This window comes from Vipera ursinii (assembly GCF_947247035.1).
Source record: "Vipera ursinii genome assembly, chromosome: 6".
In the NCBI taxonomy this organism is placed as follows: Eukaryota; Metazoa; Chordata; class Lepidosauria; order Squamata; family Viperidae; genus Vipera; species Vipera ursinii.
This window is the reverse complement of record NC_139515.1, coordinates 66,672,981-66,696,879: the sequence shown is the minus strand read 5'-3', so window position 1 is coordinate 66,696,879 and position 23,899 is coordinate 66,672,981. Positions and strand designations below refer to the sequence as shown.

At 38.4% G+C, this 23,899-nt stretch overlaps 1 protein-coding gene across 2 annotated transcripts; it reads right to left on the bottom strand.

Moving 5' to 3' along the window:
- Positions 1-436: 436 nt before the first annotated feature.
- Positions 437-20,377, bottom strand: PRDM4 (PR/SET domain 4). Of its 2 annotated transcripts, XM_083365624.1 has the most exons (13): positions 19,661-20,377; positions 17,468-17,547; positions 15,609-15,742; positions 15,041-15,217; positions 13,836-14,621; positions 12,001-12,150; positions 10,422-10,469; positions 9,166-9,284; positions 8,126-8,211; positions 6,202-6,329; positions 5,544-5,858; positions 4,826-4,994; positions 437-1,351 (listed from the first exon to the last, which is right to left on the bottom strand). In XM_083365624.1, the coding sequence occupies exons 3-13, from the start codon at positions 15,739-15,741 to the stop codon at positions 1,039-1,041; spliced, it is 2,424 nt and encodes an 807-aa protein (XP_083221750.1). In that variant the 5' UTR covers position 15,742; positions 17,468-17,547; positions 19,661-20,377; the 3' UTR covers positions 437-1,038. The 2 variants fall into 2 exon arrangements, with proteins under 2 accessions (XP_083221750.1, XP_083221749.1); XM_083365623.1 differs by lacking the exon at positions 17,468-17,547.
- Between the last annotated feature and the right edge of the window lie 3,522 nt (positions 20,378-23,899).

The following is a 23,899-nucleotide window of genomic DNA, read 5'->3' as shown; positions in this document are numbered from 1 at the left end:
TAAAATGGCTAAGATTAACAGTATTGAGATTTTCTCTCCCCCCCCCTTTCCATTTGTATTCAATTCTTGGAGACTGTCTATTTTTGTAGAAGTAGATTGCCATTGCCTCCTTCCTAGGGCTCAGAGAAAGTAACTGGCTCAAGGTCACCCATCTGGCTTTGTGCCCAAGGTGGGACTAGAATTCAGTGTCTAATGCCTTAATTACTATACCATGGCTCTCATCTCTTTAATTCAGACCATTAATTTAAACATGCTTCTAGGAGAACCATCAATGTTAGCATACTTAACATTGACTGAAGATCATCATGTATAGAACATTGACTGAAGATCATGTATAGATGAATAAATGGTTTAATAAAGCAAAAATGCTATGATGGAAAAACAATTTCTATATACTGGAAAAAATTGAAAGGAGGGAAAAAAACTAACAAGTACACACATTAAAAAGCAGTATTTTAATTTTCTATAAGAAAACAAATCTTAATGATATCTTCATTCCATAAATACAATAGCAGCATAATTTCCCTTTTAAAATAAGTGGTTACCAGTTGCAGTATAGACAAAGCTATATGAATAGCCTTTGTATGTAAAATTCATGCTAAAACTAAGCTTGCATTTCAAACGCAAGCATTAGCATGCCTTACTGATTCCCATACTGTATTTTTGTTTTCTAATTCTCTGAATGCTCAGTTGTCAACAAATGAGCAAATAATTCACTGATATACTACAAATATCAATTTAATGAACTAAGTTAAATTCCGAGCTTTTTTCCAATAAAAAAGCACTTTAATGAAAAAAGTTTGGTTTGTGCATATTTTCACATTAAAGATATCTTTAGCAGAGACAGCTGATGCTGTTTCAACCGTATCCATCATGCATCCACCAAGTCACCACTGATACCATTTTAATAGATGAACATGGTAATTATACTATTTTTATGTTCTTGGCAATCACTCTGAAAACAGATAAGCCGTTTTCATAGATGAGAATATGGCCACTGAGCGGAAGTTTAAATAAACAATAATTTTAGAAACTGTTTTATTTGTGACAAGAAAGTGTATCAGCCGTCACATACAAAGTGGTTCCGAGTTGGCAATTTTCATTTGTTGTAGAATTTATCAATTCTTCTTCCTCCGAAGAACCTTCTTCCTCCTCTTCTTGGGCTGAGAGACTAGAGGTTGGTCCTTTACAAATTTTTAGGTGGCGAGTAAGGTGGTATTTTGTTAGGTAAGCCTTGGAGCACTTTTCACACACATAATCCCTTTTTCCTTCGTGAGAGTTTAAATGTTTCTTTAGGTGATTTGTCCTTAAAAATAGCTTCTCACATTGTGGGCATTTGATTTGACGCTCTCTAAACAGGAATGGGTATGGAAAAGAGATACAACATTTTAGTCATGAGAACATGAAGACAATTTTTTATATTAGTTCTTTTGAATTTGAAGGCTTATGGGACATAGATTTCACACATTTGTTCAATTCTTAAATTACCCATTTAACATACAGAAAACCACTCTTTTGCATGCATAAGGCTTTGCCATAATCTGCACATTCAGTGAGTAATAGTCAGAGGTGTTCTTTTTTTGTTCATCGCATACTTAGAATTTCAGTATTACAGTGGAAGAATTCCTGTCTATAAAGTATTGGAGCAAACAGACAACATTGATTGATCTTGAAAAGCCAAATGGATTGGACCTAGTAACTATTTGGATGGGAGAAAACTAGGTTATCCCAAGGCTGTACCGTATACTAGAAAGTCAAAACATCATAGAAAGTGGCAATAATGAACTGCTTCCATATTATTGGCAAAAAACCTACAAAGTTAAAGTCACTAGATGTTAAGCTTTTTAAAATATTAGTTTTGCACCTACCTGCTATATCTAGATTTTGCATATAATATTTTTAAATAATCATAATTTTAGTCTTATTACTACTGCATAGTGTTGGCCTGATAAAATGGTTACTGGAAGAATTCCAGATACATAAAAATTATATTAGTGGAATAAGTGAATCCAGGCTAAAATTGGATTGGGTAGTTTATAGTTTAGTGTCTGGAAGTTGAGTCACAGCAACTGGACTTCTTTTCTTTTTGGTTTAAGACATTTCACTGCTTATCCAAATAACTTCTTCAGTCTGAGCATGTTGGTTATATACAATATACACAGTACGTCTTCCAGGGTGGTTTCATTTCTCACTAATTTGAATAGGCCTGTTAGGTGAGTTGGCAGAAAGTCGTTAAGAGTGGTTGTTGTTAAATCTTTTCTCTTGAGTGGGTCGTTAAGTGTTCACCTCTCTGGTGAACCTGTGGTCTTGATCTTCCTGGGGACTGATACAAGAACAGCATAAAAAATGGGTGACAGGTTGTGCCTCCACCTCTATTGAGGGAAGGACTTTCCACTTTGATATAAATAGATTCCTTCACTCCTCTTTCAAACCATTTATGTTCCTTGTCCATAAAGTGAACATTGTGGTTCTCAAAGGGCTGTCTTTATTCTTTTAAATGAAGGTGTGCTGCTGATTCTGGTCCTGTGCTGTTGCTTCTCCTGTGCTGGGTTATCCTCTTGTGTAAAGGCTGCTTGGTTTTCTACAATGTAGAGAACATTCCTTACTGCAGGGGTCCCCAACCCCGAGTCTGTGGAGTGGTTCTGGGCTGTGGCATGCCAGAAACCGGGCCATGCAAACAAGTGAAGCCCCATCCATGGGATGCAGGCAGCATACAAAACCACACCCACTCCAGTCCATAGAACCGGTCCCTGGTGCCCAAAAGGTTGGGGGCTGCTGCCTTACTGCACTGGGCTGCATACACTACATTACTCTTACTCTACATCCAGTCACCTAGTACTTTGGGTAAATCAGGCAATCATTTTAAGTTATAATAAGTCTTTATTGATTATCCCTTGGGCCATAAGTTATAACAATTGGTAGGAGACAGCGTTATGGTAACACAGGGGTGTCAAACTCAATTTCATTGAGGGCCGTATCAGCATTGCGGTTGCCCTCGGGGCCGGGTGGGGTATGGCCAGGGTGGGAATGGCCTACTGGGTGGGCGTGGCTAGAGTGCGTATGGCCTACTGGGTGGGCGTGGCCAGCTCTACATCATTCGCATCAAGGGTGCCTATGGGGGCCTGGGCAGGAGTGGGACAGATCTGGGGGTCTCTGGCAGAAGGAGGGTCTCTGGGCCAGGGCCAAGGCAGTGGGGGCCGTTCCCTCACTGTTTCCAGGATGGCTTCGTGGGCCACATGAAACCACTTCACGGGCCAGATCTGGCCCCCGGGCCTTGTGTTTGACATGTCTGTGGTAACAGTATTAAAATTAAGCATATTCCATCAATTTGGTCTTTAACATTTATTATTTCTATTTTCACAGCACTAATATAAGTCCTCTGTACTACATACATATATACCCCATTTCCTTTTTTATGGATGCAGTCATTCTTGCTTTCTTCTCCTTTATATAGGGGAACAATAAGGCCATTCTTCCACTTCCTTACAAATATTTCCTCAAGTTTAATTACATTTACTGCTAGAGGCTCTTTATTAATTCCTCTTTGTCCATTTGCAAAACCAAATTTTTATTTCCATTAATATTGCTCTGTGTGTTCTCAATTTCATTTTAAGTTAGTTGCTCTTTGATTATTCCTTGCAGGAACAGATACACATTATTGAATATCTTGTCCAGGTAATCATCTGCCACCTGTGTTTTAATCTGTGTCCATCCTGGTTGTTGCAAGGAATAACTGACCACTTATCAGGGAGCCTTTTGCCTCCTTGTGGGAGGGGAGACTGAGCAGCAGCATTGAAGGAAGCCATGGTATTCTGCATTCTGAAGACGTCATCTCTGGATCCAGATGTATTGGAAAACAACTGTTTGGTCTCCAACTTTTCCTTTCTCTGGAATGTTGCCGAGACATTGATGCAGACCCTGGATTAAATACTGTTTTGTCTGGACCTGTTTCAGTTGGGGTTCAACATTGGATAGGGAACATTGGATAGGGAACAGAAATCACAACCGGTTCCTCTCCTTGATGACTTTTGCTGGGATTTGGATGGGATTAGTCAGTTTCTTTTTCTTACATATCCATTTTCAACCAAACTCCTCTTTTGATACTAGCAAAAATGGTCTGTGTCACATTCAGAATCTCTTACCATTCTTGTAAGATCTCTCATTTCTTCATAATCAAACTTATAGTTTTAAGATTTATATTAATTTCTTTTACATGTATATGAATAGCCTTATGCTTAACTTTATAATCAAAATAGACTTTTACTTAAACAGATACTCATCAAACCACCATTTCACGTCTGAATAGCCCATTTCTCTATATTAATTCCCACATTTGTGTTATCTAGCAAAATACATTTTTCCCAATTGCATAAATGTTCACAAAACTCATTGTACTTACATGAGTTATTTCCACAAGACTACATTTTCCAATGAGATTTATATTTCTCCCTTTGTCTTAGTTTCACAGGTGGCACAATGTATCTTTAATTTTGTGTCACAAATTAATTCATGTCCTTTACCATTTACTCCTCTTCTGTTCCAAATAACAGTCTTATATATGCAATGGTCATCATTGATCTCTACCACTCATGGGTTTTCATATGCTTTTTTGATAAGGGAATTAAATACCAGCTTATCAGCCTTCATTTTGACACTATTTACCATAATACTTTTTTCTTCTGATAAATCTCGGTTTCTTCTGAGAACTGTCATTCCTATTACTATCATGAGTCTTTTAAAAAGGACCTCTTTAGTTTGTAGGCAATAAATTAAACACACAAATAAACACACACAAATAATTTGGAATGTCTCTTGAATGACTCACTGTGTATGGGTGAGCACATGCTGCTTGAGATCTTGACGCCGCATAAATAGTTTATCGCAATAATCACATTTCAGATTTTTTTCTCCAGTGTGGATAACCATATGTGTTTCTAGGTGTGCCTTCTGAGTAAAAGATTTTTCACAGAGTGTACAGCGATAGTTTTTTTGACCTGAAGAGACAAAGTTTTATGTAAGATCATTTCATCCCATCCCATTCACACAACAGTAAATATAATTGAAATTCCAAGTTAACATGTTTAATATTACAATAGGGCTATACAATAGGTTGTAGTGGTGTGTAAGTAACTAACAGCATGTAATACGCATGAATCTTATGTTGTGCTATAGGCAAATACACATAACTCTACAATTATTCAAAGATTTCCAAGTTGCTTTTCTAAAATTGCTAGATATTCTGCTCTTTGTTAGGTCCTTTTAGTTTTATGCTTCTTCCAACTGTCTACCTCTAGCAAAAGGACAAAAGAAAAATAGTTTCCTAGAGATAGTCACTTAAAAATTTGGGAGCATCCAAAATCAAAATCCAATTGGTCTCTAAAATACTGTATGTCACACATGATGCAAATCTGAAAAACAAGTGAACACAATTCTCCATTCTAAGAAAGAACAAATAAGACGAGTCTTCACTGACAATATAGTTCAATAGAGGTTCTAAATGCTTGTTTGGAAAAAGAACTTTAAATTTGTTCTTCCTCACTTACCTGTATGAATTTTAAGATGAGTACGCAGATTGCTGGGGTCACTAAAGGCCTTGCTACAGAAATCACACTTGTGTGGCTTCATGCCTATATGCCCCATGAAGTGAACATGAAGCTTAGAAGGTGATATAAAAGCTTGAGGGCACATAGAGCATTTCCATTTCCTTTCCTTACTGTGTCCTGATCCATGGGTACTGCTGTGTTCTTGACTGGGGAAGTGGCTGTGAAGATGACTACTCAGATGGACCTTAAACTCTGCATAGGAGGCACATTCTTTTCCGCAGTGACAAGTGTGCACATCTGGATGCTCAGGAGCACCTTTAAGAGAGGTAATTGTGTATGATGCAGGAGAAAGTACGAACCCCCCCCCAAATAACAGGAATGTAACAAAAGGCATTATAAATTTAAAATTCATAAGCTTCAATCTTGTATTTTGTTGAAGTCTGAAGAAAGGAAATAGCTTATTACTAAATCCAATCAGATCTGATAGAGGAATATATAAATCAGCAGCTAAAATTTTATTTATATCGTATTTAAGCTCCCCACTTGGATCATACTTCCAGAAATAATTTTCAGTATGGTCAATGTTCCAGGTCTAGATTTAGCTACAGTCTAAATTAAAATATTTGGAGAATGCCGTATTTGGAAACTAACTGCTTACCAATCTGCCGGGCATAGTCACGACTATAGTAAAAAAGGAGCTCATGGTCTGGAGGGATGTCACGTGAAGTGCAGAAGTAAATCTTTCCATCATGAGGATAGGCGACCAGATTCTGTTCTTCCCGGTTCCTATTTCACAGAGGGGAAACTCTTAAAATGTAAATTTGATTTTCATCACAAATATCCCTCAATTATTTAATATTCTTAATTGAAGCCAATTTGCAGCAACACCACTGAACAAAACTAAACTGATACTTTTGTGCTGCAGTGCTGGAGAAAACTGAGAACATTTGAACCATAAGAACCAGCCAGATGAAGTAAAATCATATTGCAGACTGATAACACGGAAACAAATATATTCTGGGCATATAATGTGACAGCAAGAGTCATTGGAGAAGACTCTGAAAAAGAAGCCCAAAAAAGACAAGGTGGCTATCCCTGGTTACACAAGCACAAGGTTGTAAGAATTCACAGCAGTAACTGGAAGAGAATCCTGACATTATGTTGCAAAGAATCAAAAAAGTCCAAACAAATGAACAATGAGGTTTCACTGATCTACTTATCAGAAACAATTTATTTTCAACTGAAGGGACAGACTGCTAACACTATTTTATCATACTGCAGTCCAAGTATAAGAAAGCTGAAATGATAGGGGTTTTTTTATTTCTGCCTAGAGACCACCCTTCTTTTACCTCCATGATGAACTTGCAGCTTTTAGTATTTGATCAGCTACCAAACGTGCATTTCATTGCTCGGCTGTGACTTGGGGGGGCACTTTTTCAGTGCCATTGTAACTTTGAACAGTCACTAAGCAAACTGTTGTAAGTCGAGGACTACCTGTACTTCATCACTTTTTTCCTTTTTTTTTTTGGATCAAGTTTTTGACACCTTGCTAAGCGACTGGTGGTACTCGGGTGTTGCCATATCCTAAAAGTGGTACAATGGGTGAAAAGGTTGAAAAGACCTGGACTAAAAGACCTCCAAGATGCCTTCCAATTCAATACGTCTATGAGCCAGTCATCTAAGTTGCTAAGAATTCTACCGAAATGGCTCCAGATAAGCAGCTAAAGAAAGAAAATATCAGGAAGATACTAAGATAACATGAAGACTACATAGGAAGATGCATTTTCCTAAAGGTAATAGATTCAATCTACCTAATCATCTAACAAAATAGTAATGCAAACACATGCTGAATCAGTCCCATAAAACATTTGATCCACTAATCCAATCCTGGAATGGTAGGTTTTGTTGAAATATAAAATGATTTTTCTTACAACTATTCCAGAGAACTAGTTTGGTGTAGTGGTTAAAGGCACCAGGCTAGAAAGACCATGAAAGACCACCTTAGGCATGAAGCCAGCTGGGTCAGTTATTTCCTCACAGGCCTAGGAAGCAGGAGGTGGCAAACCAATTCTGAAAATCTTTCCAAGAAAACTGCAGGGACTTGTCCAGGCAGTCAATAGGAGTCAATGCTGACTTGAACGCATAAAAAAACAAAAAAACCTCAATCCTATTCCAAGTCCAGATTTTTTTCTTTTTATGACAATGTAATCCCTTAATTCAGGGTAAAGTTGGGGGTGACTGGATGGAGCTGAGTATTTACTGGCCAGATGACCTTCCTGATGCCTACATGGAGTTTGCACCAGATATTTTTTTCTTTGCGCCCTAAGAGAGAAACATCTGCCATTATCTGTGATTGAACTCTCAACCTTCCAAGTGGGAGGCCAGCATCTTCACCACTAGGCCAGCACACCACTTATTCCAAGTCCAGAATATTGAGCAATAAATATTTAATCTTATTTTTTTTTAGAAAAATGACAGTATTATGTTATAAAATATCTAGTGAGATATAATATGATTATCATGTAATTACTTAGAAATCTTTGTTGTTGGTTTTTGTTGTTGTAGTTTTATCCTTTTCTCACCTGGCCTTCCGCACAAACATCATCCAGTTACATTCATTTTCATCTGTTGTGATGATGTAGAATTCCAGAACATTATTGTGATACATCTGAAAGAAGATAATTAGAGCCATCTCAGATGGTTAAAAATCTCCCTACGAAGTGCAGAGAGCACCTTAGCAGCTGCATGAAGTTGTTTTGATTAGTCATCACTTCCTTTAGGCAAATAACATAAGCACAAAACATATGATAACAGTCTCCACTCCCTATGACTTTAAAAATCAAAGTAATACGTATAGACCAGACATGTCAAACACAAGGCCCAGGGGCCAGATCCGGCCCGCGAAGTGCTTTCATGTGGCCCATGAAGCCATCCTGGAAACAGTGAGGGAACAACCCCCACTGCCTTGGCCCTGGCCCAGAGACCCTCCTTCTGCCAGAGACCCTCAGATCTGTCCCACTCCTGCCCAGGCCCCCATGGGCACCCTTGATGCGAACGATGTAGAGCTGGCCACGCCCACCCAGTAGGCCATACACACTCTAGCCACGCCCACCCAGTAGGCCACGCCCACCCAGGCCATACCCACCCCGCCCCCTGAGGGCAACCCCAATGCTGATGCGGCCCTCAATGAAACTGAGTTTGACACCCCTGGTATAGACGTTTGGATGAACCTCTGTGCCAGGGGATCATCTCTTTTGTAACAAGATACATTCTCTTCTACCCCAATACCATCCGAACCCTGGTATTTGATAATGAGTTGATGGAAGGAGGACACCAACAGCAAAGACCATAGTGATAAAGCTGATTTTGGACTGCAATGCTTAAGATAACATTCCTTTCCCAAGCACTATTTATTGGGGGGGAAAAACAGGTAAGTGTCTTTGGAATATAGGAACATGAGAGTAAATCCACATATGGCAATTAATCATTTTATTCATTAAAATACTTTTATCACTTATTGTAATAAATGCAGTGTTCCAATTTTGTATGTGCAGAAGAGCCTAATGCATTTAAAGTATTTTTGCTTGGGAATGATTTAAAAAAGAGTATTATACAAACTGACCTTCCAAATGTGATTGGCTGCTTTATCTGTCCAGTCAGCTACTTCTACTGAGTGACTCTGTTGACCAATGAGTGGTCCAAAACAGGTACGGACAGGAATAGTTTCCCGAGCCCACACACCTATGAGTAGTTGGGAGAAAAATCATAGTCCTCTGATTACACCAAATGAAATCTAGTAACAACAAGCAATATAATGTTGTAAGTTTCACTGTTAAGCAAAAATCTATGAAAGCTTCTACAAATTGGAAATCACAAAAATTATATTTTTGTGAGTAAACTTATGATAATGTATTGATCCACTTTATTCTAATATTAATTCATTTGAGGTGACTTTAACATGACCTGTGGAAAGTGAGAGTTGGAATTCTTGCACTCATTAAAAATTTCATGCTGCTTTCAGCAAGAACAGAAAATTCATAATTCAGCTGTAGAAATAGACTGTAATATAGCAAGCGTATATGAATGTCTGTAATTCTACGAGTTGTTTTAAATAAGAGCTCCATAATATTTTATTATAACATTCCCATCTTCAGAAAATAGTGCTCCAAGTACCTCAATAAATGACAGTGCTTAAAATTAATATATAACTAAAAAAAGGTTTCAAGCTTCTTATGAATATTGCTTCAGCAACAATGTTTGATTAAGCACTAATGAAATCACATTATATTTAAATTTCATCTAAAAATAGAAATAAAGCCAAAAAATAATTAAATAAGCAGCTAAAGCAGACATGTCAAACACAAAGCCTGGGGGCTGGATGCGGCCCGCGAAGTGGTTTCATGTGGCCTATGAAGCCATCCTGGAAACAGTGAGGGAATGGCCCCCACTGCCTTGGTCCTGGCCCAGAGACCCTCCTTCTGCCAGAGACCCTCAGATCTGTCCCACTCCTGCCCAGGCACCCTTGATGCGAACAATGTAGAGCTGGCCATGCCCACCCAATAGGCCATACGCACTCTAGCTACGCCCACACAGTAGGCCACGCCCATCCTGGCCATACCCACCCGGTCCCTTGAGGGCAACCCCAATGCTGATGCGGCCCTCAATGAAATTGAGTTTGACACCCCTGAGCTAAAGGGAAAGGACATTTTTGAAAATCAGACTAGTAAAGTAAAATGTAATGGAATATAAATAATATATAATAATAATATATTAAGCATATATAAAAACCCAAGTACAAGTATATTATTTTTTATAAATACCTATTTCCATTCACTGCTAACTTGAGACTCATTGCCAAAGTAAAGGTAATAGTCATACCTAAGGAAGGAGATCCAAGACAAGTTGATAATTGACAATACTGCCCACCTAAAAGAAAGCAATAATTCTTCATTACCATCAATTTGCACATATGAAATTTTGTTATTAGATTGGGAGATATAATATAGTGTTAAAACATATCTTTTCCAGAAACAATTAGACTTTTTAATTTTATGAGGATATTTAACGTAACTGCTATGCCTCTAATAACTGTTTTCATAAGAAAATACATTTACCTGCAAAGATTAGACATTCCTATTAAAGCATTATGTTTGAATGAATTCCCAAGTGAACAAAAACCACAACTTCAACATGGTACAGAATTAAGTACAATATATTTCTGGAAATCTGATTGCATATTTATGATTTGTGTGCAGTTGCTTACACTTTTAAATAAGAAAACATCGGATAACAGGCAAAACTTTGAATTCTCAGTTAATTCAGTACTATTTTTATTATAAAATCATTTGTAAAATCTCTGTACCCTATAATTAATCTGAGTAAAACAATTCCACATATGAACAAAAACTGTGCAAATGCTTATTTTCAACAACCAGGAGAACATCTGAATAACCGTCCGAGTGTTTGAACTGATCCAAGGCAAAACAAGATCTGGAACACCAAGATAAATCTTAGCTACAATTGCCTAAAAGCTATTCAGATCTGCAAAACAGAACTTGAAAACCACTGCAATCTGCTAAAAAGATAATGCAGTAGTTATCTGTCAGCTCACAGTACAGCATTGGTAATACAATAATCATCTGAATGAGAGAATTATCTGAAAGTCCGCTTTTCTCCAAACTCATCATAAAAATCATTATTAAAAAAGAAAATCCTGAATGAAGAAGTAAAAACTGTGTTCTCTGGCCACAGCCATTCAAGATTCATTTGAGAAACAAGAGTGCAACTTTTGGAGAAAAGTTGGAGAAAAAAAAAGACACCTGCCAACTGTTAAGGAGGAGGTAACTCTATTATGCTTTAGTACTGTATAGCAGTAAGTGGCACAGGAAATACTGTGTGGAAGGAAGAAGGCATTTAATTACATATCAGCACATCTAGAACCTAAAGTCAGTGAAGAGTTAGTACTGCAAAAAAGATTGGATGTTCAAACAGATCATGAGTACTTAACAGGGAAGGTACCAATTCTGGAATAGCCACAATCCTCAAGCTTGAATATTACTGAAAATCTGTATGAATAGTTGAAGCCTGAAATGCATGCAAAAAGACCTAAGAATTATTTTGGAGCTAGGAAACTTGGCTACAGAAAATGTTTGGAAAGTGTTATTCCCACCAAAAGAGGTATTACAAAGTACTGAATGAAAAAAAAAACATCTGCATCGGCAATATTCACTATTTTATTTTGAATGTGTAAACAATTGCAAAGAAACAGTAATTGCATACAAATTTGCAAAAAAATATGTTTAACTTTTACCACATAGATTGCATTGTACAGTGTGCTTAATAATAAAGCTCCGTCCAGATTCACAATCTTACACCAGTACAATAGAGACTTCTATTGTCCAGCTACTGTAATCAAATTATGTTTCAAAATGAGAATAAACAATAAACAACCTCTTACCAACTTCAGGTCCCATGACAGCATGGCGGATATTAAGCTGTTTTGGGAGAGAAAGTCTGGCCCTGCTCTCTATTGGAGTGTCAGAAACGAAAGTCACTGGCCCGTGATCTGGGCAATCTGATGGGTAAGCCTTGTCGCACAAGGTGCACCCTGTGGATAAGAAAAAAGCACACAGAATGAGAATTGTTTCTGCCAGTTACTGTAACATAGGGGCTTCCAACCCCTTGTCTGCAACCCTTTGACTGGCCTTAACTCATTTGGAACCAGGCTGCAGGAGTGGTAGGTGAGTGTGCATGTGTGCGCAGGTGCATTTGTGAAAGTGGCACATGCATGTGCGCGAAACCATCCCCTCTTTTCCCCTGCCACCACCATCTCCGCTGGTCCACCAAGCTGGAAAGGCTGTGGAATGCTACTATAACAGGCAGGCAGGATGAGGGTACAAAAAAAACCTCACACAATAATATTTATTAGACCTATGCTTATAAAATGTTTCTTTCCGTGATGCCAGCGTCAAATAAAACTTGCCTTGAAGTGATACAGAAAATTTATAAACATTAGCTTTTGATGGGGAACAGGGTTAGAGACATATTATAACATGGGTTTGAGTGGACAACTAAAACTGGTTAAATATTTTTATAGACTGTATTGAGTATAGTCCATTAGTCCATATATTGAGCATGGGAAGCAAATTTATTTGCAAAATTGAGATATGGACTCCTTCGTGAGGAAACAGGTCATGTAATTGCAGGTGAATTTTCTTCTACAAATTCTAGTTTAATTAAGAGAAGGACGAGGGATGACATGATAACAGTGTTCCAATATCTCAGCGGCTGCCACACAGGAGTCCAGCTATTCTCCAAAGTGCCTGAAGGCAGGACAAGAAGCAATGAATGGAAACTAACTAAAGAGAGAAGCAACCTAGAGGAGAAACTTCTTGACAGTTAGAACAATTAACCAGTGGAACAACCTGCCTCCAGAAGCTGTGAATGCTCCTACATTGGAAGTTTTTAAGAAGAGACTGAACAGCCATTTGTTTGAAATGGTATAGTTTCCTGACTGAGCAAGGGGTTGGATTAGATGACCTCCAAGGACCCTTCCAAGTTTATGATTATTGTTGTTATTATTATTAAATATATTCTTCTTCACATTCAACTTGCAAGTAAGTAAGGAAAATCCACGACGGCAGTCCACCTATTACAACCATAGAACTTAGGAAGATGAGTTTTCTCTCATTTACTTGCAGTACTGACTAATGAAAGATGTGCATAACTGAAGAGAAAGTCATCTTTCTTCTCTGGAAGATTTACAAGTAAACAAATGAAAATTGGTGCATGTATTTTGAATAATTATAATTAAACATTAAATGCAAAAGCATTCATGACATATGAAAAACAGATGCTTATACACATGCCAATTTCTCTGAACTGAGAGGAAAGAAGTGAAAGTTGATCTGTTCAATGACTGAAACCCTGCAAAACAATCTACAGCCTCTTTAATTTTTTTATATCTGTATCCATCCATTCAGAAGAAGCGTTGCCTTCCCCTTGCACCCAGAATGGATTTCCATTGTGTACTAAGCCAAATTATAGTTGGTTTTTCACTTAACGAGCTATGCCAACTGGGATGCGTTAACCAGTTAAATAATGGCTTACAATCCTGTGTAAATTCAACCATTGGTTAAAAGTTTAGTCCCAGTTTTACACATTCTATAAACCTCTTCTATAACTCCATTGGATTTTGTCTCAAGTATATACGGTACATTTAAATGCAGGATAAGTTAAAAAATTTTGAAGTAGCTGGAAAACACTGTTTAAGACATACTGACACATACTCACATATTGTAAACAATGTAGCCATATTCTCCTTATTGGAATTGGAATCTTCCATTTGCAATGATGATGGCACAAAAGCAAGATTGTCTGAGGAGACATCCACATGATTTTGTCCCATGCCTACTTCCTGGTTAATGGAGGATACTGTTACAGGCTCCAAGCTGAGACCCACTTCGTGCAATGAGACAGATTCCAGGGAAGTGAGATTATGTGAGGTAGAAAGCGCAACACTGACAGAATTGCTGCTCATGGCCACTGTATGAATAGAATCCCCAAGTGTTTGGTCAGGCATCCCATTGACACGGCCTGAAATGTGGTCAGTCTCCATAACAACAGGAAGTTCCAAACTGTTACCATGGATAGGGATGACACCATTATGCCTTACAGTTTCTGAGGCTAAACTGCCATCCACTGCTAGAGGCTCATGATTACGACTGCCATTTGCAATCTGTGAATGATCTCCACCTACATCACTCATCCTAAGTTCTTCAGCCATTCTGTCGCTAGAGATTGGACTGGTAACTCTTGAAACACTTTCTATGGTGATTGTTGTATCCAGAGCTACATCATGGCCATCACTGGGATGCAAACTTTGAGTGTTATGTGCATTCACTGAACGAGAATCCATGGACACAATGCCTGCTTCAAGACCTACGGATCCATTGGGCTGGTAGGGATCTAAGTCTGAAGGATTATTGGAGACAGATAAAGCTGAGTTACTATCAACACTGATATTGTTGGGGTGAATACACTGAGGTGGAGGTCTGTCAGCTAAGTAAGATATGAGACCTGAAGAAGAGAAATGAAAGAAAGGCAAAAATAAATACACTGTTTCATACTAACAAGTCAAATTTTAAATTGCTGAACACAAGGAAAATCAGTCTGCATTAATACATCCAATAAGCCTTAGGTTCAGTATTTACACCTCTCATGACTTGCAAATAAAGAATCCATGTAATTTAAAGAATTATTAAGGCATGAGTAAAAGGAATGCACAGGTTCATTTCCACAATCCCAGATCATATGTATTATTGTAATAATTGTCAAATAAATAAAACAGAATTATAAATCTAGAATGTTCAACACATCCCTATTAACCTGTAAAATATATATCCTGTTGCCTATTCAACTGAGGCTTTCAACTTACAGTTGCTCCATATTACTGATCCTAAGATTTTATACAAAATTTATTGTATCACACTACATACCAGGTAGAATGTGTCTAAAGTAGCTGCTTTCTAGATGAGGGTAAGGTGGTGGAGGTAGGGTATAATTTCTCTCTGGTATACCACACATCACTCCTCGATCACCAATGCCCATTGGAAGCATCAGAGACAAAGCAGATGGTAATGAGGGCCCCAAATTTGGAATTGCAACTGGTAATCCTAGTAAAAAACAAAATAATTAGTCTACAACTGATAAAACATTTGGGGAGATTGGATGCACAGAGATTAAGACTGGAAAGGTCATTAGAGATTTTGATTTCAACTCAAATGGAGTAAACCTGTCTTAAAATATACATTTACTTTTGTCCACAATATTCTAATTGTGTCACATTTCTATTGCAAGTTGGCACTGGCTTTTTAATAATGGAAAGATGCTCAATTCTTGAAAATTACATCTACGAGCCAATAGCAAAATACTGAAGAAAAAGTATTAAAGCAAAATCAACTCTCCTAAAGCTGGTTTCAGACATGTCACATCATCTCCCAATTTGAAAAGCACAGAAATAAAAACATCAACAAAATTTCTCTTTATCCTGACTTGATACATTACCTGGTGCAGGTATAGCATTATGGGTGGGTGAAGAGGTCAAAGCTATGTGATTTCCTGCAACAGCTAGAGCATTGCTCACAGAAGAAGCTGCCAGTTGTTCCATCCCCACAGGGCTTAGACTCATTTCATTCATCCTAGACAAGAAAGGGATATTCAAAATGTACACAATACATGACTTTGGCATTTAACAAACAAGGAGAGAAGCAACCTAGAACTAAGGAGAAACTTCCTGACAGTTAGAACAATTAACCAGTGGAACAACCTGCCTCCAGAGGTGGTGAATGCTCCAACACTGGAGGTTTTTAAGAAGAGACTGGACAGCCATTTGCCTGAAATGGTATAAGGTTTCATGCCTGAGCAGGGGGTTGGACTAGATGACCTCCAAGGTCCCTTCCAACTTTATTATTATTATTATTATTATTATTATTATTATTATTATTATTATTATTATTATTATTATTATTGTTATTATTATTATTATTATTATTAATCATTATTATATAGAACATGGTACAAAACAGGGTTTTACCGCTTTAGGTTGAGAACTACACTTTCTTTTGAATGATGACAAGGGGCTGCACTCTAATACAGAAGATCAAGGCAAAAACTAAATTTATTTAAATGTTATTTCAATACTATAAATGAGTATCAATTTCATGATTTTAATATCTCTTTGTATCATATTAAAAATTAAAATTCACTGGAAATTTCTGAAGAGGTTTTAGGGAATGCACATCTGGTGTGGAAAAATAGATCATGCTGTTTTGCTTTTCTTCCTCCGCTCCCTTTATCTTTTCTATTTCTCCAGCCATTTAATAAAAGACTCCAAAGAAGCTGAGGTGAAACTGGGACAGTCAAAGAGCTGAGAAGCAGGGTATTTCAAGACTGTTTGCCAAAGGGAAACCAGACTGCCACACAAATGCTGCAGCATTACAACGCCGCAAAGAAAAAATAGCTTAATTCCAATTTCAAATAAAGTGCAATGGTACAAGATAAAACTGACTCAGATTTTAAAATATCCTGACACTGTATAAAAGCAATCTGGAATTCCAAATCAGGATAAGTATGGAAGTTCCTGCAAGTTAAAATCTTTAAGAGTTTGCTAACGTTTTAATTTCTCATACTTCTGTGTGCTTCTTAATGGTTACCAAAACTAAACTGTAATAAATTCAGTACCAGTAATAGCGGTACCAGTAATAAATTCAATATTACCGGTAAATATAAATCGATTTAAAGAAAAAACATTTATTGGGCACTGGATGCAATGGACATTTCTATCGGGGCATCCCTCAACATAATAGACAAGTTCATTAATCCAAGCAGTTTAGATCACATACATAAATCTACATTACGTACATTGTGACAGTTTACATAATTCAAGTCATATTATCATACAAGTACTATACACCACTCTGACTGACACTGTTCAAGTTAAACAAATATTTGGGAATTAACACTCCACCTCTGAATGATCTGTTAAATCTGCAATTTTTAAAATGTTGCAGGCATATATTGAGCAGATCACAGCAGTTCCAAAAGCAGTTTCATGCTTATAATTCTTATATGTTAACTGCCATCTTTAAAATGTTGCTTGATTATTTAAAAAGCTATTAAGCACAAATAAAAATCGCAATCTTTTTTAGACTGATTGGAACTATAACTTTTAGAAAGAAAAGATATTAATGGATTTTATCCTTATTACTGCCACACTTTAGAACCCACTGCAAATTAGTTGTCAGCAAAACATTTGTAACCCTGATAATTATCTAATCAGAGTTAAACATACAGAATATGTTTCTTCTTCCCTGTCTTTGTTCATTTAATGAATATTTAACTTATTTAGGCTTTGTAATTGACACTCTGATCAACATTGCCTGGATTCACACAACAGAAACACAAGAACTAGGCTCTGAATCAGTCCCTTTTTTGAGCATACCTCCTATTTGAAAGAAAGCAAATTAACAGCAGTGATTTCCAGAGGCAAAATGGCCAATGTCTTCCAAAGACAGATAATTCTGTGCAACAAATGTGAATCAGTATAAGAATTTGAACACATTAAATACAACAATGTAGACTCATCCAGTCAAAGGTCACAGACAGTAAGCCAATAGAGATGTACTCAAAAATTTTCTCAGAAGCAGGATCCCACTCCCACTCGTAATGTCCCCGAGATTAACCACATCTCTCAGGACAGATTTTTTCTTTTTCTTTCTCTCCTCCTTTGTTTCCTTCTTCCTTTCCTCCTTCCTTCCCTTCCTTTCTTTTTCTGAAAAAGGACCAGTCCTTTCAGAGAAGCACAGGCCCCAAGAGGTACGGTTTAGAAAAAGAGCCTCTGCCCAACCCTAAGCTGTGAAATGGACATATGTTGCCATCACTTATGCATCAGACATGAATAAGAGCCCCTTACTGTGTACCATAATGATAGAAAAATCCCAATTATCCCAGGCCCCTTCCTATCAGGGAGGAATTTGATGCCATACTTCATGTCAAAATTCAGTTAACTAGAGTTTGTGGCAACTATATCACAGTCATAAACAGACATGACAACTAGTCACTATCTTGATCCACCCACACATGAAGGATAATAATAATAATAAAATTGGAAAGGACCTTGGAGGTCATCTAGTCCAACCCCCTGCTCAGGCAGGAAACCCTATACCATTTCAGACAAATGGCTGTCCAGTCTCTTCTTAAAAACTTCCAGTGTTGGAGCATTCACCGCTTCTGGAGGTAGGTTGTTCCACTGGTTAATTGTTCTGTCAGGTTTCTCTTTAGTTCTAGGTTGCTTCTCTCCTCGATTAGTTTCCATCCGTTGCTTCTTGTCCTGCCTTCAGTCACTCTGGAGAATAGCTTGACTCCCTCTTCTTTGTGGCAGCCCCTGAGATATTGGAACACTGCTATCATGTCCCCCCTCATCCTTCTCTTCATTAAACTGGACATACCCAATTCCAGCAACCGTTCCTCATATGTTTTGGACTCCAGATCTCTAATCATCTTTGTTGCTCTTCTCTGTACTCTTTCCAGAGTCTCAACATCTTTTTTACATCGTGGTGACCAAAACTGAATGCAGTATTCCAAGTGTGGCCTTACCAAGGCATTGTAAAGTGGTATTAATACTTCACGTGGTCGTGATTCTATCCCTCTGTTAATGCAGCCTAACACTGTGTTGGCTTTTTTGGCAGCTGCAGCACACTGCTGGCTCATATCTAAGTGATTGTCCACTAGGACTCTGAGATGTTCTACGCTATAAGAAATGTAATTGAGGAAAAGATGCCAATTTATCAACTCACTTAGACCTGAGTTTGTGACTAAATCTTCTTTCAACTACAGCTTTAAATATAATTTTGCAAAAGTAATAAAGCTTGCAAATAGAATATGAAGATTTTATATTTCTCAATCTCAACTATGCGTTTTTACAACATTTTTAGCATTGCTAGTATAGGAATAAGTTAGACATAACACTTCACTACTCTACACTGTCTTTATCAATATCCTCATAAGAAATTTATACATTAATATCAACAATAAAAAAGGATTAATCAATCACATTTTGTATAACAGTTCCAATAAAACCTGACTGCATTTCTACTGGCTTCACATCTTTTCAATTTACATATACTTTGGTTTATATATATATACTTTGACTTGCAATTAAGTAGACGTTAACATCCATACTGTTAAGAACCACAGCCTGAAATAACCTGTCATTTGGGAATCTTCTTTCACTTTACTAAAATTTAACAGAAGTATTACTCACAAAATAACAGCAGCTGCTGAATCTTTGAAGAAAACTGGTTCATCAAAACGTATGCCACAATGCTATTAATCTTCATTACCCAATGTTATCTTTTAAAACCTCTGTTCAGATACAGAATAATTTGTGATCTGCATAAATTCCCGTTTCCCCTCAAACTGTAGTCATTCCTGACAGAACTCTAGACATGTTCAGAGACACTCACTAAAAGTCAGACATCAGAAAGAGATTCCTGGGTTAAGCCCCAGAATTATTTCGTCACTTATAAGAAGCCATACACACATGCCATGAATCCCACCTGGGATGCATCTGCCGTCGAGGCCGGACCTACGAGGGCCCCCGTGGCGACAGCCTTCTTTTCCTCCACATCTGGTTCTCCTTTTCCAGCTTTTGTCCTCCAGCACCTTCCACCGCCGCGCTCCAGGAAAGCCAGCATCAGTCTTAAGGCGGACCCAGGCACCTCCCGCAGCACCTGAGCCCAGGCCCCGGACACGCCACCGCCCACCGCCGCCACCAGAACCGCCTTACGAGCTACCCGTCGGCCCTCGGAAAAGGGGGAACGGGGAGAGCAGAAAGAATTGGCGCACCAACTGTGCAGAGCGCCCCCCTCCGGAAAGGGCGGTTGTGCAGCTGTGGACGAGCTCCTCCTCTGAGAGGAAGGGGGCGGGGTCAAAAGCGGTGCGGAAGATTACTTCCGGTTTGTGCCATATCCTGGAAAAGCCCCCCCCCCTCCCGCTCTTTCCCCCAGTAGCCTATCCTCCCTTTGCTCTAAACGCGGACATTACGTTCCGCCCGCCGCGCGCGAGAACTCTGTGTAAACGTCTGACCGGATGCTTTCCGCTGGTTTTTCTTCTCCGCTGAACGTGCTCGGCGCTTCCTGATGCAATTTGCGCAGTGTGGTACTATGGTTGAAATTCCACTGAAGTTTACTGGAATTTAAACCGGCAGTCTGGTGTGCAGTGTTTCTCAACCTTGGCAGCTTTAAGATGCGTGGACTTCAACTCCCAGAATTCTCCAGTCAGCTTTGCTGGCTAGGGAATTCTGGGAGTTGAAGTCCACGCATTTTAAAGTTGCCGAAGTTGAGAAATACTAGACTACACGTCGAAGTTATAGGCTGTTTTGAAGACAAGAAAAGCTTAGCTGTATGACAGATAATGTAATGAGAATGATTTTTCTGACAGAAGACCCCAAGACACCTTAGCTAAATTTCGTTAGCTTATTTACATGCTATGTTAGTTGTTAAGAGTAAAGTCTGATTGCAATTAAAAAGAGTTCCTTTTTAAAATTTTGCTGTTTTTCTATCATTTTTAATTATAATAAAGGATGTCTTCAACTTAAAACGAATTGATTTTTTTAAAAAACATTTTGTTGCATTTTACAAGACAGGCAAATACATTCCTAATACATTTCAGAAAAATATGTATATTGGATAGTATTATGCTATAGTGTTCTGACATAGAATTGGGAAAATCGGGTGCTGAATCCTTTTTAGATCCAGAATGCAGCCAAACTAAAAGGTCGGATCAGAAAGCCATGACCCAACGGTTTCTTGCAGAAATATTTTCCAGACATTACAATAGTATATTTACCTACCTTGACCACCAGTTGTAACTGAAATCACCACATAGGATAGGAAAAACAGTTCCCTTCTTCCTGGAGAGTGTGGTTTCAGGAAACCAACTACAAAAGACACATTACAAAACGTAACAGCTATATCTCTCTCCTCTGACAGCTGAAGGGATAGTGGATTTCTCATAGCAATGTATAACTAGGCCAGGGGTAGGCAACCTCGGCTCTTTTATGACTCATGGACTTCAACTCCCAGAATTCCTGAGCCAGCTATGCTCAGGAATTCTGGAAGTTGAAGTCCATGAGTCATAAAAGAGCCGAGGTTGCGTACCCCTGAACTAGGCAGTCAGCTGGAGTTAAGTTTGTATGTATTATGATCAATTATCTCACATGCATAGAAGCTGCATGCTTTATTTTTAAAAATCTGCACATTTCATTCAGAATCAAACAGCAGTTTCTCCCTAGACATGTTTTTGTGTCTATTGTAATCTGGTCCTGGTTGTCCTCGAAGTTTCAAAGGCAAACGCCAGAGAAAAATGTATATCTATATGTATGTATGTATATATATGTATATGTATATGTATATGTATATGTATATATATATATATATATATATATATATATATATATATATATATATATATATATATATATATATATATATATAAGTATTTGTCAAGGCTTTTTGAATGGACCTTGCTAATTAACTCTTTCATTCCTGTTTTGGCCCGGCTCAGGGCTTATCCACAGGAACTAGTCAACTTATGACAGCTCATTATTTGTGCAAATTATTCAAATTGCTAATAAAGAATTTGGGAGGCTAAGATGATCATTTCGAACTCATTTATGTTCTCATCAGTTAGTCATACCCTTTATCTGAGATTCGAACCCGGGCTGATTGTATATCAGGCAGTGTTTTAACCTCCTGAGCCACGGGGTTCTTTCTCTCTTATATTAGCTGGAAGGCAAGGCAAATGTATGTTTAAGTATTTGTCAAGGCTTTTTGAATGGACCTTGCTAATTAACTCTTTCATTCCTGTTTTGGCCCGGCTCAGGGCTTATCCACAGGAACTAGTCAACTTATGACAGCTCATTATTTGTGCAAATTATTCAAAAGGTCCATTCAAAAAGCCTTGACAAATACTTAAACATACATTTGCCTTGCCTTCCAGCTAATATAAGAGAGAAAGAACCCTGTGGCTCAGGAGGTTAAAACACTGCCTGATATACAATCAGCCCGGGTTCGAATCTGAGATAAAGGGTATGACTAACTGATGAGAACATAAATGAGTTCGAAATAATCATCTTAGCCTCCCAAATTCTTTATTAGCAATTTGAATAATTTGCACACACACACACACACACACACACACACACACACACACACACACACACACATATATATATATATATATATATATATATATATATATATATATATATATATATATATATATATATATATTCTGAGGTTTTCGCGGGTGTTTGTATGTGGATCTTTGGTCATTCGGGTCTTTTCCCGCGTAGAATCAATATATATGGATCTTTGGTCATTCGGGTTTTTCCCCGCGTACAGTTGAAGGTGTAGGAGCAATGTTTCGACGGAATCCCATCTGTCATCCTCAGGCTGGTGGCTTCAGCTTCCTTCTTCTGGGAGAAGCATGTGGTGGTGGCTGTTTGTTCCTCTTTTTTAAACTGCCAGAGGGGGTGTGTTCTGTGGGTGGAGGTGTGCTCTGATTGGGTGGGGGATTAAGTGTGTTCTGATTGGGTGGGAGTGTGTTTTGAATGGTGGGTGTGTTCTGATTGGGTGGGGGTGTGTTTTGAGTGGATGGGCTGGTCTCAGCTGCCAGCCTTAGACCTGAGCTGGTGAGTTGTGCTGCTTTTGTTCGGCTTCGTGTTTGTGGTGGTGCTATGTTTTTATAGTGGGTGTTAGTTTGCTTATTGTGTGGTTTGGAGGGGTTTAAAGTGGCTGATGTTGCAGCTGTAGTTAGGTTTCTGTTTTGTGGTTGTGCGTCGTTATCATTGTGGGTTCGGATTTGCTTTTTGAATGGTTTGGTGGTGGTGTCATGTGATGTTATCATGAGTTTGGGTCTGGTATCATTCTTGGTGGTTGGGACTCATCTGTCAATCAAGGCGGGTTTCCAAATGGCTGGTAGGCGAGAGGTATCATCTCGTTTGTTCATGCTGTGGGGGCGTTTTTCTATCTCAATGGCTTCTCTGATTATTCTGTTGTTAAAATGTTCAATTTTGGCGATAGTTTTGGTTTTTTAAAAATCAATTTCATGTCCCGTGGCTTCAAAGTGTTGGACCAGGAATGAGGTTTGTTCTCCCTTTCTGAGTGAGTTTTTGTGCTCTTCAATGCGTGCACTTATTCTTCTGTTGGTCTGTCCAATGTATGTGGTGGGGCAGGTGGTGCATGGGATTTCATATACTCCTTGGTTTTCTAACCCAATTATGTCTTTGGGGTTTCTTAGGATGGTGGATATTTTTCTGTCTGTGTAGAATGCTGTTTTGATGTTGTGTTTTTGGAGGATCTTGCTGATTCTGTCTGTGGTCCCTTTTAAGTATGGGAGGAGGGCTTTGCCATTTTCTTGTTCTCTGTCTTGGGTTTTTGTGGGCGTCTCTCTTCGGATTAAGTTGGTAATCGTGTTTCTTTGGAATCCATTGGCTGTTAGTACATTAGTGAGAGTGTGTAGTTCAGTTTTTAGGTGTTGTTCGTCAGCTAGGTGTTTTGTTCTGGAGATGAGTGTCTTGGCTACGGAGTTGATCTGTGCTGGGTGGTGGTGTGAGAGTGCGTTCAGAGAGCGGTTTGTGTGTGTTTTTTTATGGTAGATAGTGTGTCCTAGGGAGCCGTTGGATTTCTTGTAGACTAAGACATCAAGGAAGGGAAGTTGATTGTTAGCTTCTGTTTCCATGGTGAATTGTATTTTGGGGTGTAGGCTATTGAGGTGTGTGAGGAAGTCATCCA